We start from the raw sequence: 14,238 nt of genomic DNA, 5'->3' as shown, positions 1-14,238 counted from the left end.
GTTGGAACAATCAGAGAAAGAAGCATCATGGGTCTTTACATGTGAAGCCTCGGAGACCATCTGAAAAACCAAGCCTTTCATCTTACAGATGAGGAAACTGAGGTCCAGAAGGTAGCTGCCTAGGAGTCAGCCAGGTGGCCTTGCCAATCAAGCCTGAGACTTGGAGTCAGGCAAACCTTCCAAGGCTCTGAGACTTTCACTCTCAGGCCTGGAGCTAGACAGAAAACGGCCATCCCTGTGGAAATACCGTCACCTGGGTTGTCAGCTCCATGGAGACCAGACTTGAAAGAGTTCAGTTCAAATCCTGCTGTGGCTGCTTCCTAATTATGTGATCTGGGGTGAGTAATGTCACTTTTCTCAGCCTCATATGCCCCATCTATCAAATGGGGATAAAAAATCAGAGTACGTATGTTCTGGGATTGTTGTGAGAGTCAAATAAGGTAAAGTAGGCATATAAGGTATATAAAACATTCGGAAAACCTTAAGGCCTTATATAAGTGTTAGCTAGTATAATTAAGTGATTTGTTCAGCAGAGGTGAAAACTCTTTCAGTCTGAACCAGTGTTCTTTTCACTGTACCACATCTCCTGGACACACTTAGCAATATCCAGGGTGGGGGATTGGTTTGGAGGGTGATGCTGAGACAGACCACAGAATATCAGATCTGGGAGGTTCTCTGTCCTTAGAACACAGAACATCTATGATGGAAGAAAGCATAGCACTCATCTACCAGGGGTTCTTAACCTTGCTTGTGTCCTACACCCTTTTGGTGGCAGTCTGGAGAACCTTATGGACCCCTTCTCAGAACTGTATTTCTAAATGCATAAAATTAAATACAGAGAATTACAAAGGAAACCAGTTATATTAAAATACAGTTACCAAGATATAAAATAGGAAAGTTCACAGACCCCAGGTTAAGAATTCCTGATATTGCCATTATTTTATAGATGTGGAAAATGAGTCCCGGAGAAATGAGGAGACTTGCTGGAAGTTAAAATGCAAATAAGCAGAATTGAACCCAGGCCTTCTGACTTTATTCATGTCCTTTCCATTGTGCCTCAATGCCCCCAGTTAGAATGGTACCCAATAAGCACTATAGCCCCCAGCTTGGGCTCTAAACTACCTTGAGGCTGAGCCTTACCCTGTCCCTTGAGGTCCTGTGCTCCTACCCCAAACACACCAGTGCCACCCATCTGGAAAAACCCCAAACCAAAGCCCAGCTCCCAGTCACACGGTTGATAATCTCAGTCACTGGCTCTTCTGAGTTAGTCATTGGGACTTTTCTTAATTAGAAAGTCAATCAGTAACTAATGAGCAGTTAGGGGCAAGCTCTGGTGAGTCAGGCCTCTGTCCTTCAGGCCTAGTAGGAGGTGAACGGAGTTTTCCTAGACTGAGGCACCCTCCAGGCTGGACACCACCCCCAAGTGAGCCTTCTGTCCTGTATCTCTCCCAGAGCCTCTCTGGAGAAGGACCAGCCTGGGAATCTCTCTAGAGTGAAGGCAATAGTAGGTAAGGGTGTCTATGACCTGAGATGGGGATGCAGTCTGAGGCAGAGGTGAGAGTCAGGAGGAGCAGAAGCTGGGGGGCAAAGGAGTGCCTGAAAGGGGGCATAAACTGAGAAGGGGCAGAGGTTAGGAAGAGAGTTTGGAGAAGAGGCAAAGTCCATCAGAGGGAGCTTAGAGAAAGCACTGGGGAGGCTTTGAGGCTCAGAGAGGAATGGTCAAGGGTGGGGGGCTTTGAAGGACAGAAGTAAAGGTGAGAAGATGGAGGTTGGGGAGAGGGCTGTCACTAGGAAGGGACAGGGGCCTCAGAGAGGGATGGAGACCTGGGAGAAGGGCTAATACTGGGGGTTAGACATAACCACCATCTCCAAGGGCTCCAACCTCAAACTTTGGGTCATAAATTCTCATTGAATTGAATTGAATGAAGGTTGAGGCTTTTGACTTAGATTGGATCCCTTGTGGCTTTTGGGTGGTCCCAGATGTACACTGAAGGGAGAATAGACCCCATGGAACTTATTGCCCCTTCTAGAATCCTGATAGTGACAGAGGAGAGGGAGAGTAGATTATAGGGAGAGCAAAGAGACCAGCGACCAGGTCAGTCATTTCCTGAGCTCTCTTTGAAGGAGGCATAGAACGTTAGGGAAAGCTGGGGGCCACTGAGGCCACATTAGCAATGAAAAGCTGCTCTGAGCCAGAGATGAGTCTGGCACTGGAACTAGATACAAGGGCTGAATATGAGGTTCTAGAACCCAATTTATGGTTGTAATTCTAGAAATTTGTTCATAGAATTTAAAGTCTTAAGGGAACTTATGAAATCAAATTGTTCCTATTCCCTCATTTGACAGATGAGGAAAATTTTTAAGTTCAGGGAAGGTAAGTGATTTGCCTAAGGTCACACAGATAGTTGTGTCAGCATTTTTCTGAATTTGAACTCAGGTCTTTTGATTTCAAAAGCAGTTCTTCCTGCTAACCCCCACGCTTCCTCCCTCCCCTTGTAGTATGTGTAAAGAGGATGTCTTTGGGTCTTTTGTACTCACTTCTTAGAGTGAGGCTAGTCTCAATGACATTGTATAAATTGTACTTCTAGTCTAGGTCACGGCCACCAAAGTCACCCACTAACCGTCTGGGCTGACAAGCTGCTTTATTTCCACTTAGCACTTAGCACATTGTCTCTAACGAGCACTTCATAAATGCTCAGGGATTTGACTTGACTTTGGAACATGCTTTGTATTTCAGCAGCAGCCACTAAAAAACATTTACCAAGCAACTGTCGGGAGCAAAGCCTTCTGGGAAAGACAAAAATGGATAAGACAGTCCCTGCCCCTAGGGAGCTCCCAATCTGGTTAGGGGGCATCATACCTGTAGCACAGGAGATATGAGGGGTACAGTGATATGCCAGAGGAGGGAGACATCCTAGTGAGGGAAGAACCCCAGCAGCACCTTCCATATAGTCGTCCCTTGGACTCTATTATGTGTTAGCTCTGTGACCTTGGGCAAGGTCCTAGGATCACACATCAGAGCAGCAAGGGATCTCATAAAGTATCAGGTCTAACTCCCTCATCTTGTAGATAAGGAAAATGAGGCTGAGAGAGATCAAGTGACTCACCCAGGGTCATACAATTATTAAGTATCTGAAGCCAGGATTTGAACTTGGGGCTTCCTAACTCTAAGCCCAAAACTCTATCCACTATGCCACCTGGCCTGCAGTTTTCTTTTCTGTAAAATGAAAGGATTGTACTAGAGAATTTTTAAAGTCTCTTTCAGCTTGGAATCCTATACTGTGAATCAAACAGGAGTAAATTGAAGTGAGGTGGGGGAGTATAAGGTATGAACACAGCATGGTAGGATGGAAAGAACAATGAATTCAGAGTCAGAAAACAAAGTTTGACCTCAGCCCTGTTATCTACTTACCTTGGGCAGGTCATTTTCACCCGCTGGGTCTCAGTTTACTCCTCTGTAAAAGGAGGGATCAGATTATATAAATCTCTTAGATCCATTCCAATTCTAAATCTACAATGCTATGCAAAGCTTTAACTAGGGTGAAGTAATTAGAGTTTTGTACCAGGGTGCCAAAAATTAGAGGGTGCTCACAGTACAAGTCTGGAACTTTCTTTCCCCAGGTAGCACCACTTCCTTCCCTGATCCCACCATCTTCTGTCTCCTTAGCAATTGTGACTATTCTGGTAGCGTAGGAACTTCTGATGTACTTGTGGGGGGGGGATTCCTCCCCTGGGAAAATACACTCAGATAAGTTCTTCTGTGTTCTGCCCAGCCCTCCCCTATCACTGATCCTTTCCTTGCTCTAAGTATAAAAGTCTCTAGTTACAACTCTGATCCTATGATTGGCCTGCTTGAAGCAAAGGTTATGAGATAAGGTTGGAAGGGTGGGCTAGAACCAACATGGAAGCTGAACAGGTTAACTTTTATTCAGGTAGGCAATAGGACATCAGTGAAGGTGTTGTAGAGGGGTGACATTATCAAGACTATTCATCAGAAAGATAAACGCAGAGAAGGGCACAGGTGCCGTCAGAAAGCTCCCACCATAGTTCATCTGAGGATGATGGACTGGGCAGTGGTGAGGCAGAGAAGGAAGCACATAGATGATATATTGCTGAAATGGAAGCGCCAGAACTTGGCAGCTAATTAGATGTAGGAGAAGTCAAGGTTGGCATTAACATTGAATCGTGGCTCTACTTTGAGGAAGTCAATTTCCCACTCTGGGTCTCAGTTTCCTCTTCAGTACTTTGAGGGTGTTAAACTAGATCAGAGGTCCTTAATCGGAGATCCATGGACTGCTTTCCCTTGAGTGGGGTCCATAGATAGATTTCAGGAGGTCTTTGAATTTGAATAAGGAAAAAAATACATCTTATTTTCACTAACCTCTAACTGAGGTGTAGAAATTTCTTCAAATATTTAAAAACTTTATCCTGGAAAGGGGTGCATAGACTGCCAACGGGGTCCAGGATACAACAAAGGTTAAGAAGCCCTGCTGCACAGAATCTCTAAGAGGTCTTCCAACTCTAAATTCTGTGATTCAATGATTTTCACATCTGGAGATAATTACAAACACTGAGCTCTGGGACTTTGAACAGACCCAAGAGAATATCCAGTTAGAGCTTTGGTAGATCAGCTGGATCTATTTATGGGGCACTGTTGATTCTTACATAATTCAACAGGAAGTCATTTGGTGCTGGGGGGGTCTCCCTAGGGCTTCAAGCAAACATGGTCCTATTTACCACTACTTCCCTTCACCCATTACACAGCGACACTGTCCTGAGAACTCTCTAGACATGGTGTCTGGCTTTAATGGGCCATTTTCTAAAGCAAGGTTTTCTCAATAGAAGCAACAAAAAGAAAGGCTCTTCTAAGATATTTAAATTTCCTGAGCCTCGGTTTTCTCATCTGTTAAAAACAATTTTTTAAAAGAAAGTCATGATCTCCAATTTTTTTAAAAATTGTGCACTTATATCAATAAAAGATGTAGGAATGCGCTCCCAATGGGCAGATATTTATATGTTATATCTACGTATCACTATATTAACAATAATGTACAATATAGAAAGTGTTAAAAGAATGAGATAAAGATGTCATATTTTGAAAAGAATATTTTATTTGTTAATGATGCAAAAACATTTTGCTTTCACTGAAATGTCATTTGTAGTGATTTGCAGATATTTTAGTGAGAACATTGCAACTAAATGTTTCATTGTTCTTTTCAAATTTTGGTTTAAAACCAGGATAGTGGTGATTCCAAAGCTTGGTTTTATAAGTTCAGTCCAGTTTAAGGTTTGGTTTTCTTGGTTTTTGCAATTAAAAACAATGCTTCACAAAGATACACATCTCCAAATAAAAGAAGGGCCTCATTGGCTACTCTCACTAAGTATTGAGAATTGTTTTCTAATACCATACACCAATTCTGCAAAGGATATTTGTTGAAATTTGGCTCATAAATTTCCATCCTCCCTGATATCAATTAGTTGTCCTTCCAAATTAATCAGAAGATGTTGCATTTTTATATTTTTAACAAATAGGTTTAAAACCCATTGAAACTCACTCCATTGGAAAGGTTTTAACACAGGGGAAAAATCTTTTTCCAAGTTTTTAAGATAAGCAGATGTGAGAGTTTTTATGTGACATATTGACACTGTGACCCTAGAGAAGAAAGAATAACCAAAAGCAAAGAGTGCCAGATAGTGTCAGAGGGTGCAGAGAGGGCAAGAAGGATGGGGACTGAGAAAAAGCCATTGCATGGAAAGAAAGAGATCATTGGTAACTTTGGAGAGCAAAGTCTCATTTGAATGAAGAGATAAGAATAATGAGGGGGTCAAGAACCCAGGATTCTAAAAGGATAGTAATGTTCTTAACAGAAATAAGGAAGTTCAGAAGAAGAATGGGTTTGAGGAGGTAAGATAAAGGAGTGGAGCTGTCAATTCAGATCACTACCCATCCATGTTGGCTCACCCTATGTAGCTCACTCTATCCCACCAAAAATGAAAGTCAGAGCATCTTACCAGACACTGTCCTGTATTACAGAGCCCAACCTTTCAGGGCATGGGCTACAACCATGCTGTGGTTTTGGGGCCAGAGTATGGGTATTCCTTGGGGAGAGGGATGACTTTGCTGTAGCTACTGGGGTTGAGATTAGGTTATAACCACCCAGAGAAGCCAAAGGCTGGTAGAAGGGGAGAAGGCCTGGACACAGTGGAAGTATGTTTCTTATTAGCGGAAGAAGGAAGTGGTTAAGCTATGTTGGAGAAAAGTCCTGAGACTGGTTGTCACTGAGAGGCTGGGATGTGACCCCCATCTTTCTACATTCTGATTGCTTACCCCTTGGGATGATGCCATGGCCTACTGAAGTGGGGTAGGTGTAGTCCTCATTTTCAAGACTACTGCTCTAAGGTACCTTCCAATTCTCAAATCCTCCGTCCTTAGGACTAGCCTTATTATCCTCAGGGTGGGCCAGACTCCTGGAATACTATCCATTCTAGAAGGTCATTGATGAGCTCAAATAGGTCCAGAATACAGTGACTGAGATGTCGAGGGGATACTGAATCAAACTATATAAAGATCAGTTGAAGTAACTGGAGGCATCCAACTTGTAGAAGAGAAGTAAGGGAAGGAGGCAAGAGTGCTGACTTCAAGTCCAGTAGTAGGAGAGCTGCTATGTAAATTAGGGACTGGATTTTTTTTTCTGCTTGGCCTCAGAACTAGGAACAATGGATCCCAGTGCTTTAGAGAGAGGTTTAATTTAGGCTGGATATTGGGAACTACTTTTAACCAGCTGCCAAGCAGTGGAAGGGGCTGCCTTAGCAGGTGGCAGGTTCTTTTCTGGGAGGCATCCAGCAGGTCCTCCAGCTGACTGACCTCTTGTCAAAGCTATTGTAGAGAGGATTCCTGGTTAGCTAAGGCTGACCTGGGTAACTTCTTGGGTCCCTTCTCCCTCTGAGATTCTGCCATTTTGTGATTTCATAGATCTAGAGCCCGAAGGGATGTCAGAGACCAATCAAGTGTAATCCTTCATTTTGCAAATGAGTAAGCTGAGTCTGAGGGAGTTTAAATGGTTTCCAAAGGTCATTTAAGTGAGAAGTTTCTGAAGTGGGATTCAAACCTGGGTTAGTCAGTCAACAAACATTTGCCAAAACACTTACAATGTACCAGGTGCTATGTTAAACTCTGTAGATACAAAGTTTTAAAAAGGAAGGGAGGAAACATTTATTAAGCACCGATTGTATGCAATGCACTGGGCTAAGTGCTACAAATATCTCATTTGATCCTTCAACAACACTGAAAGGTAGGTGCTTTTATTACAGCCATTTCACAGTTCAGGAAACTGAGGTTAAGTGACTCCCTCAGGGTCACACAGCTCATAAATGTCTGAGGTGATATTTGAACTCGGATCTTCCTGTCTCCCGGTGCAGCACCCATCCACTGTGCCTCCCAACTGCCCTGCTCTCAAGGAGTGAACATTTCAATGGAATTCCCAGAATTCAAATAACTGAAAGAGAGATATAGAATAGATGGAAGGCATTGTGAAAAGGGAAGCCAGTGGCAACTGGGGGCAGTGGGGAGGGACAGGAAAGGCCTCTTGAAGCTGGTGGACTTGGAGGTGAATCTTGAAGGAAGTCAGGAAAGCCAAGACGTGGTAGCAAAGGCGCACAGCATTCCAGGCAGGGGGGCAGCCAGTGAGAAGGTCAGACACAGGTTGTGGAGCCTCCTCATAGTCCAACTGTCAATAGACGGTGGAACTGGATGGTGGAATGTGTGAAGGGCAGTGAAGGTGTAAGAGGACTGGAAAGGCAGAAGGGAGGAAGGGGCCAGGAAAGGAAGAAGCTTTCATTGGGCAACCCCCTTTAGACTGGACCTGAGAGGATGGGAACCACTGGAATCCGTTGAGCAAGGGGTGAAGGGGTCACAGGATTGGGCCAGATTTTAGAAAAATCCCCCTGGGAACAGAGCAAGGGACAGATCAGAGAGGGGAGAGACCATAGGCGAAGGATCAATTAGAAGGCCCAGGAGTGGTCCAAGGCAGAGGGGATGGCAGCCACTTCCAGCGTCAAGAGGGAGAAGGAGCCTTGGTGAGGGATCGGCTGTGTGGGGTGAGAGCAAGTAGTTGAGGATGGCACTCCCTCCTTTCACTCCATAGTACAGCAGCACCCCTGGCCTTCATGCCATCCCTGGTTTTCAAGCCTCCATCTCCTGACTCCACGACTCTTCCGTGCCCAGAATGCACCACTTAACCTCCACCCTTTGGCATCCTTCAAGTCAACTCAGATCTCACCTTCCCCTCTCTCTCTGACTCTGTGTCTCTGTGACTTCTCTGTGTCTGTCTGTCTCTCTGTCTCTTTCTCTCTCTGTCTGTCTCTGTGTGTGTGTCTCTTTCTCTCATTGAATCCCTCTTCCCTGTCCTCTCTTCCCTTCTCTTGTCTTCTCTCTCTTCCTCCCCCCTTCCTCTATCTCTGTCTCCTAGTACCCCCCTCATTCTCTTCCCCCCACACATATATACACAACTACTAATGCCTCCCTCTAGGATAACTGTCCCTCTACCCTATGTGTACACACACACACACACACACACACACACACACGTGTATAAAGAGTTGAACATGACTTAAAAACAACTGTATATACACATATGTATTATATACATAGACATATTATGTGTATGTAAGACATATTATGTGTTTACCCATATACATATGCACACATAATATATGTCTTTATGTATATAATACATATACATATATACACAGTTGTTTTTAACTCATGTCCAACTCTTTATGAACCCATTTAGCATTTTCTTGGCAAAGATACTAGAACAGTTTGCCATTTCCTTCTCCAGCTCATTTGACAGATGAGGAAACTGAGGCAAACAAGCTTAAGTGATTTGCCCAGGGTCATATAGATAGTGTCTGAGGCCAGATTTGAACTCAAGAAGATGAGCCTTCCTGACTCCAGGCCTCTCATTCTATCCCCTGTGCCACCTAACTGCCCCTATATTCATATACATGCATACATATAAAGAAAGAGACAGAGACAGAGAGAGGGAAAGAGCATGTTGTCTCCCCCATTAGATTGTGAGAACTCAGGGATCCTGTTGTTGTCTTTCTTTGTATCCCCAGTGCTTAGAACAGTGTCTAGTAAGCGCTTAATAAACGTGTGCTGACCGATGACATACAGTGAGGTCATGAGCCTGTGCAGCTGGGAAGATGGCAATATCCTCAGTAACTGGAAAGTTCAGTCTTCAGATTCTAGTCTGCATTGTACTGCATTGTACTGTGCCTCCCTTGACTGGATAATGGAAGGATAAAACCTCCAGGGGGGCAGAGCTGAGAGAGGGAGAGGGGAAAGGGACCAGGGGCTGAGATTAGTTGTGATCTTGGGTCTGGGAGGAAGGATAAGCTGACTTGGAGGCTGCTCATCTTAGACCCAGTCTCCTTTCCTTCAGTGCAAGGTCTCCCGTGATGGCTGCCATCTGGTTTGGCATCTTCTGCTCTTTCATCTGCCAGGTGAGTGATGGACATGGCTTCTCCTTGAGGCCCAGCCCAGAGAGGTGGATGTCACCTGTCTTCACTATGAGGTTATGAATGGCCAAATCAGCCACAGCTCCCCCAAAGCCTTGACCTCAGGGAGAGTGGGGAACTCTTCAAGTTTGATTTTTCTTATTCATGTGAGCTGGGCATACACTGAAGGTCAAGTTTGGCCAAACTGAGGACAAGGGTAAGTCCGAGGGAGTCACAGACACCTGTTATGGGATTACAGTTAGGAGGAAACAAGCCTATTTAGATAGGGAAAACAAGGCATAAACATATGGGAGAAATGAGGAACATTTATAAAACAGGTGCAAAGGGGTCAAGAGATCTGGCGCTCATTTCAAGTCTTCCCTGACTCACTGTGGGACCAGGGACAAGTCATTTCCTCTCTTTGGGCCTCAGTTGCCTCCTCTGTGATCTCTAAGGCTATACGGAGCATTGCATGGATAGCTAGATCTGGAGTCAGGAAACCTAGAGTCAAGTCTTGCCCCTGATTCATGCTAGTTGTATGACTTTTGCTTAACCTCTCTGTGCCCCAAGCAACTCTCTAAGTTTATAAGTTACAAATGAGTTGCCTTGCTGCATTAGTGGAGGGAATTTCCACATAAGGGAGTTCCCTATATTGATGAAATAATGGATCCTGTGGCCCAATCTCTATAGTTCCTCCAGCTTTAACTCGTAGGATTCACACTTAGAATTTACAAGAGCATGAGGCCAGGAGCAACAAGAGAAAGCCAATGTCTTTCTGGTTCTATCTCTCCCACTGCCGCCCCTTCTCAGGGAGTTATGTCCTAGTGTGCAATGAACCCTGTGCAGGGCTGCCTTGGAGCTGGTCCTCAGCACTTTGCTTGCTTGTTTGTTTGTTTTGTTTTGGAGAGTGGGGAAGGCAAGGCAATTGCAGTTAAGTAACTTGCCCAAAGTCATACAGCTAAAGTGTCTGAGCTCGGATTTGAACTCAGAGCACTTTGGGTGTTGGAGAAGAGACTAATAGCCCCACAGCCCAGAGGTCCACTGTTCCACGAGGCCAGGGAATTGAGAGCCTTGGGGATGTTGGGATATTATAAAGTCATGATGGCCTAGAAATAGACTAACAGAGTCTTTCCTTCCTATAGCACCTTAGGGTTCACAATTTAATTGAATAAATATTTATAAAGGGCCTATTTCCTGTAAGCCAAAAGGCAGCGTAGCATCATGGATGAAAGCCAACCTTTGTGCCAGCAGATCTGGTTTCAAGTTCTGATTCTGACGTTGATTAAGCACCTGCTGCATGACAGACATTGTGCTAAGCACAGTAGATACAAAAGAAAAGCAGACAGTCCCTGCTCTGGAGGATTTTATAGTCTAGTGGTGGAGACAACATGCAAGCTATATACAAACAAGCTTATACACAAGATAAACAGGAAATAATCAGTAAGCAGAAGGCATTAGTCATCCTAGTGACCCTGGGCAAGTCACTTCACCCTGTTTACTTCAGTTTCCTCACCCATAAAATGAGCTGGAGAAGGAAATGGCAAACCACTCCAGTATCTGTCAAGAAAACCCCAAATGGAGCCACCGAGAGTCAGACATGACTAAAATGACTGAACCATAAAAACGATGGAAAGGGAAAGGCTGTGAGTGGAGAAATAGATATTGTGGAGCCAGAATTGAAACACTGGAAAGCAATTCTGTATGATAAGACAGTGCAAAGATAATTGTTCCCCTTTACAGATGAGAGAAATAACATGATGTGCTCCTGGTCAGACAGTTGGTAAATGTCAGAGCTAAACTAGAGTCTTCAGACTTTAAATACACTAGCATACCTGCTATCCCTCCAGTGTACCCTGCTGATAGCATTGCCTTTAGATAAAAAGGGAAGAAACTGAGCCTTGGGGACTGGCTAGTTTGACTGCCCTGCTCAAGGCCACACACAGAATCAGTTCTTCTGACCCCAGGTCTGTCGCTCTTTTCCATTATATCCTAAAGCCATTGCCTTTTTTAATGGTTTTGGGAAGCAATAACTTCGGGTTGAAGACATCTTCCCCACAGGTTGTTCCTGAAGCTGTCACCAGTGAACTCCATGTAGAAGTTCCAGAAAATTATGCAGGAAACTTTCCTCTGTACCTGAAGAAGGTAATGATGACCTATTGCTGTAGACCTTGGCATAGAGAAAAGGTGGGGAGGGAGGAAGAGTGATATTCAGTCTTGTTTTGTATTTGTGTTTGTGGTTATAGGTGGAAGTAAGGGTTGGGATAGATTTGTGTTTTAATAGGGGATGAATCAAATTAAGAAAGGTGGGATTTCAAGCATCATTGAGCTGAGACATTTGGAGGAAGGGAAATTTTCTCAGCAGCACTGAAATCATAAGACAGTAAGCTGCCCCACCCCCCCCCGAAAAAGACATACATATACATGCCCTGGACTGTGGACCATGACACCCTGCAATCTCCCTCCTCACTGAACCAAAGAAACTCCCTTCTAAGCAGAGCACTGCTCACATACCATACCCACCCAATCCCACCAAGAACTCTCCTTTGGATCCCACCTCCCCCATCATCGTCACAAGCCAGGGTATTCAACAACCCTCACTCCCAGTCACATTTCTCCCTCTCCATTCTCCTTCGTTTCCTTCTGACTTTTCTCTGTTCCTCTGGCCCTCCTCACCTTAGCTGAAGCTGCCCACAGTGCATTCAGAAGGCCCTGCTGTGGTCCATGTGGCTGGTGATGAAATTGCTGAAGATCTTTTTGGAATAGAATCCAACTCTGGCCTCCTGTTTGTGACCAGGCCCCTGGATCGTGAGGAGCAGGCCCAGTACACCCTTCAGGTACCAACCCTGAGCCAATTCCCATGGTCCTCAGGGAAATGGGAACCCCTGTGTGCAATATTGGACAACAGCATCTGGTTTCGATTCCCAGCTCTGACACATGCTGAGTGACCCCAGACAAGTCACTTGTTAACTTTTCTGAGCCTTGGTTTCCTCTCTAAAATAAGGGTATTAACATGTGTGCTATGCTGGGAGAAAAGGGCTTAGAGTGCTTGGGTTCCTGGCTCATAGGCAATCCTGTTCATTGTTGATTTGTTGATCATGAATATGAGTTGTTATTACTGGGGGAAAGATAGCTCCTTGTCTGCTGGGGAGGTAGACCCCTTCACCCCAGGTATCCACTTGCTTGATAAAAACAAAAAACATGGTACCTCCTTCAGAAAACTAATTAATTTCCCCTGGTTCCCACGGTGACCTGCCAGGTGACAATCACTGCTGAAGACGGGAGCCTCCTTTGGGGCCCACAGCCTTTGATAGTACATGTGAAGGATGTGAATGATCATGTGCCTCAGTTTACCGAAGCTGAATACACAGGGACCCTGAGCCAGGGGACCCATGCTGGTGAGTGACTGCAGAGTTTGGAAGGGGGGAGAAGAATGGGCAATATTTCTGTTCCACTGGCAGCCCATTCCATTGTTGAGCAGCTGTTCCCTTCTGGAGATCTGTTACTACTTTGTCTAAACTCCGAGGGAGGAGTGTTCAGGGATTGAGTAAATGCAGAGGAAGCCTTGGGGGATGTAACGTTCATGTCCTCTCTGAGCTTCAATTTCCTCATCAATAAAACAGGGATAACGATTTTCGTACTACCTACCTCAAAGGAGTGCTGTGAGGCATGCTTTTAGTAAATTGTAAAGAAATAAAGGGGTTATTATTAGTCATATTTCTCCTCCACTGAAATCCTGCCCTGATGATGTGGAGGTAACACTGTGTTCTCTTTCTTAAAAAAAATTGTACTTTTTGTTTTACATCACCTTTTTTTTAATAGCCTTTCCTGGGGATGGTTTCCAAAAAACCTGGGAAGACATATATACAAAGGGAAGTGAACTGAGCTAGGAGAACATTATACATGGTAACAGCAAATTTGAATGATAATCAACTGTGAAAAACTTAACTATTCTGTTCAATACATTGATGCATGACAGTGATGAAAAATGCTGTCTACTTCCAAAGAAAGAACTGATGCAATGTAGTGTACATGGAAGCATATTTTTTTCTTTATTTTTCTTAGGTTGTGGTTTTTTTTTTTTTGCAATGTGGTTAACATGGAAATGTTTTGCATGACTTCACATGTATAATGGATATTATATTTCTTGCCTTCTCAGTGGGTGGGGGAAGAGTTGAGGGACGGAGAAAATTTGGAACTGAAAATAAAAATTGAAATTATAATATAAAAAATAGCTCTTCCTCATCCCTCTAGAGAGCTATCCATTATAACAAAGAATAGAAAAGAAAAAGAAGTGTTTGTGTTTGTGAAGTCTGACACTGTGGGTTGTGCTCCATTCTTCCCAGAGAAGAGAGGAAGGTGCATTCTCATAGTTCTTCTTGCAAGCCAATCATGGGCATTTAAATTAACATAGCTTACATTTTTAATTGCTGTTCTTTCCATTTACATTGTTGGAGCCACTGTGTATATTGTCTTGTGGATTCTTCTTACTCCACTTTGCATCCGTTCGTAAGTCTTCTCATTCCTCCCTGTACATTAAGCTTCTACTATAAGTATGGACCTGACAATGGCTAGCAACCAAGGACCAGACTATTTTGCAAAGGTTCGGAGATCAGAAAGTCTCAGGAACTCATGAAGACCATCTACCAAATTGTAAAGGACTTAAAATCTGTAGCAGTGTAATAATCACTCCAACTGATGATATCACACACACAGACTTTGAAACATTGATGATTTTCA

At 44.0% G+C, this 14,238-nt stretch overlaps 1 protein-coding gene across 2 annotated transcripts in view; it reads left to right on the top strand.

Moving 5' to 3' along the window:
- CDH16 (cadherin 16) overlaps positions 1-14,238 on the top strand; it is a 45,760-nt gene continuing 31,522 nt past the window's right edge. The window contains exons 1-5 of one of the 2 annotated variants that reach the window (XM_072635947.1): positions 1-338; positions 9,447-9,507; positions 11,560-11,643; positions 12,180-12,335; positions 12,758-12,896. In XM_072635947.1, the coding sequence (XP_072492048.1) occupies positions 9,463-9,507; positions 11,560-11,643; positions 12,180-12,335; positions 12,758-12,896 (424 nt within the window). In that variant the 5' untranslated portion in view covers positions 1-338; positions 9,447-9,462. Of the gene's footprint in view, positions 339-1,332; positions 1,509-9,446; positions 9,508-11,559; positions 11,644-12,179; positions 12,336-12,757; positions 12,897-14,238 lie in introns of those variants that run through there. The other variant, XM_072635946.1, reaches the window with a different exon arrangement.

Source organism: Notamacropus eugenii, chromosome 1, assembly GCF_028372415.1.
Source record: "Notamacropus eugenii isolate mMacEug1 chromosome 1, mMacEug1.pri_v2, whole genome shotgun sequence".
Taxonomy (NCBI): Eukaryota; Metazoa; Chordata; class Mammalia; order Diprotodontia; family Macropodidae; genus Notamacropus; species Notamacropus eugenii.
This window is presented reverse-complemented; position numbering and strand designations above follow the sequence as displayed.